The sequence below is a fragment of the Myotis brandtii genome, unplaced genomic scaffold (assembly GCF_000412655.1).
Source record: "Myotis brandtii unplaced genomic scaffold, ASM41265v1 scaffold434, whole genome shotgun sequence".
Classification (NCBI taxonomy): domain Eukaryota; kingdom Metazoa; phylum Chordata; class Mammalia; order Chiroptera; family Vespertilionidae; genus Myotis; species Myotis brandtii.
Window position 1 is genome coordinate 846,000 of NW_005366599.1, and position 1,834 is coordinate 847,833.

General features: G+C 65.8%; 1 protein-coding gene across 1 annotated transcript in view; it reads right to left on the reverse strand.

Moving 5' to 3' along the window:
* Nucleotides 1-1,834, reverse strand: part of LRRC47 (leucine rich repeat containing 47) — a 10,824-nt gene that overhangs the window by 2,900 nt on the left and 6,090 nt on the right. Inside the window, exons 4-5 of the mRNA XM_014546189.1 lie at nucleotides 875-1,401; nucleotides 8-29 (exon numbers count right to left, since the gene is read on the reverse strand). Coding sequence (XP_014401675.1) covers nucleotides 8-29; nucleotides 875-1,401 — 549 coding nt within the window. The remainder of the gene's footprint in view (nucleotides 1-7; nucleotides 30-874; nucleotides 1,402-1,834) is intronic.

Genomic DNA, 1,834 nt, shown 5'->3' on the forward strand with positions numbered 1-1,834 from the left:
TTCTCGCAGAGGTCCTCGTGCAGCTTCGTCTGCAACGCGAGATCGCGGGCGCTCAGAGCCAGGCGTGTGCGGGCGGGAGCTGCCCAACCACTCAGCACTGCCGCCTCCTGCCTCCTGCCTCCCGCCAGAAGCATCCTGTGAAACCGCCCCCGGCAAACAGCTTCTTCCCGTCACCAGGGCTTTCCTCGTCCCTGACGCTAGAGCACAATGTGGGAGGCGTCCGTCCGAGAAGCCACGGGAACGACACTCCTGGCTGAGCTCACAGCAGCACGACTCAAACATGACCCCACGACGTTCCCCTGAACGCCAGCTCCGCGCTGGACGCCTGGCCCTGCCTCTGCCCCTCCCAGGGCAGGACTCCTGACCCGCGGGAGCCTCCGGAAGCCGCCTGTCCCCGGCCACCCCAGGGCCTCCTCACGTCAGAGACGCGCCTGCTATTTTAAAAGAGGGGCACGCGGCACGGAGGCAACCCATCAGGACGTTTGTCTCGCTAAACCCTAAACAAACAGCACGACTGGCGTGGGAATGTGCTGGTGAGAGCTGCTGACTCTGACACCACCTTATGTGGAACTGAGTGTGATTCATTACGGAAACCAGACACTCCAGCAACTCGGGAACTGGAGGAACACTCCGGCCCCAGGGCAACAAGGCCGCCCGCAGAAGCAGCCTCCACCCGGCTCCGCCAGGCACAATGGTTGTGTGTGTGTGTGAGGCGCCCTCGATGTGCCCAGCACACTCGGCTGCCCACGGCCCACACGCTGCTCACCAATATCCAGGGCAGGGCCGCTGCGTTCCCATTTCCCAGGAGAGGAAACTGAGGCACGCAGAGGTGGTGTCTCCTCGCCCCCACCCCCCGCTGGCCGCCTGCACCCACCTGAGAGGTGAGGAAGCGCTTGAGTGCGTTGCCAGTCTGCAGGTCCATGCCCCTCACGACAGCCCCCACGAGGAACGGCCGCACGCCCTTGACCTCGGGGCCGGCCGTGATGGTCAGTGGGGCCGGGTTCTCTGAGACGTGCAGCACTCGGAGCAGCAGCCGGCTGGCCTCGGCCACCTCCTCCTCCTCGCCCTCCCTCTTCCTCCGCTCCCTCCTCTGGCGCCGGCTCTCCTCCTTCTCGGGGTCGGCCCTGCCCTTGGCCCTGCCGCGGCCCCCCGCCCGCAGGTACTCCAGGATGGACTTGGTCTGGCAGCTGCCCAGCATCTTCTCCAGGCGCCTGTCCTTCAGCTGGTTCCCGTGGAGGTTGAGCTCCCTGAGCTTGGGGCAGTCGGCCAGCTCCGCGGGGACCTCGCTCAGCTGGTTGTTGGCGAGGTCCAGCGTCTGCAGGGCAGAGAGCGCGTCAGGCACGGAGCACCCCACGCGCAGGCGACGCGGCCAGGGGTCTCCATGAAACACCTGCTCTGACCCTCAGGCTCCTCGGGTCCCAGCTACAGCAACGTTTCAGGTGGACGGTTAGTGAGAGGACAAGGCAGCAAGGGGCAGGGGAACGCGAAATCTGACACGTGGTGCTTCAGGGGACAACATGCCCCGCACAATGGCGCTGACGGATCTCTCCCCACTGACACGCAGCGCAGGACGCACTCACATCCGCGGGCACGGGGAACAGGGCTGACACTGCAGGGCCGCTGTCTGCCCGTAGAGCAGGGGCAGATCCTGCCCTCAAAACAGGAATCAAACAAAGAAACGGGTCGAGGAAGCCAGACCGATCTTCAGTTCCCGCGGAGGGGCCTCCGCTGGTCACCCTGCCACAGGCTGTCCCCACGTGGACGCCAGGCCTTTCTCCACTCAGGCTGGACTGGACCGGGTGGGGCAAGGCGGTCTCTGGCCCCAGGTGACCTG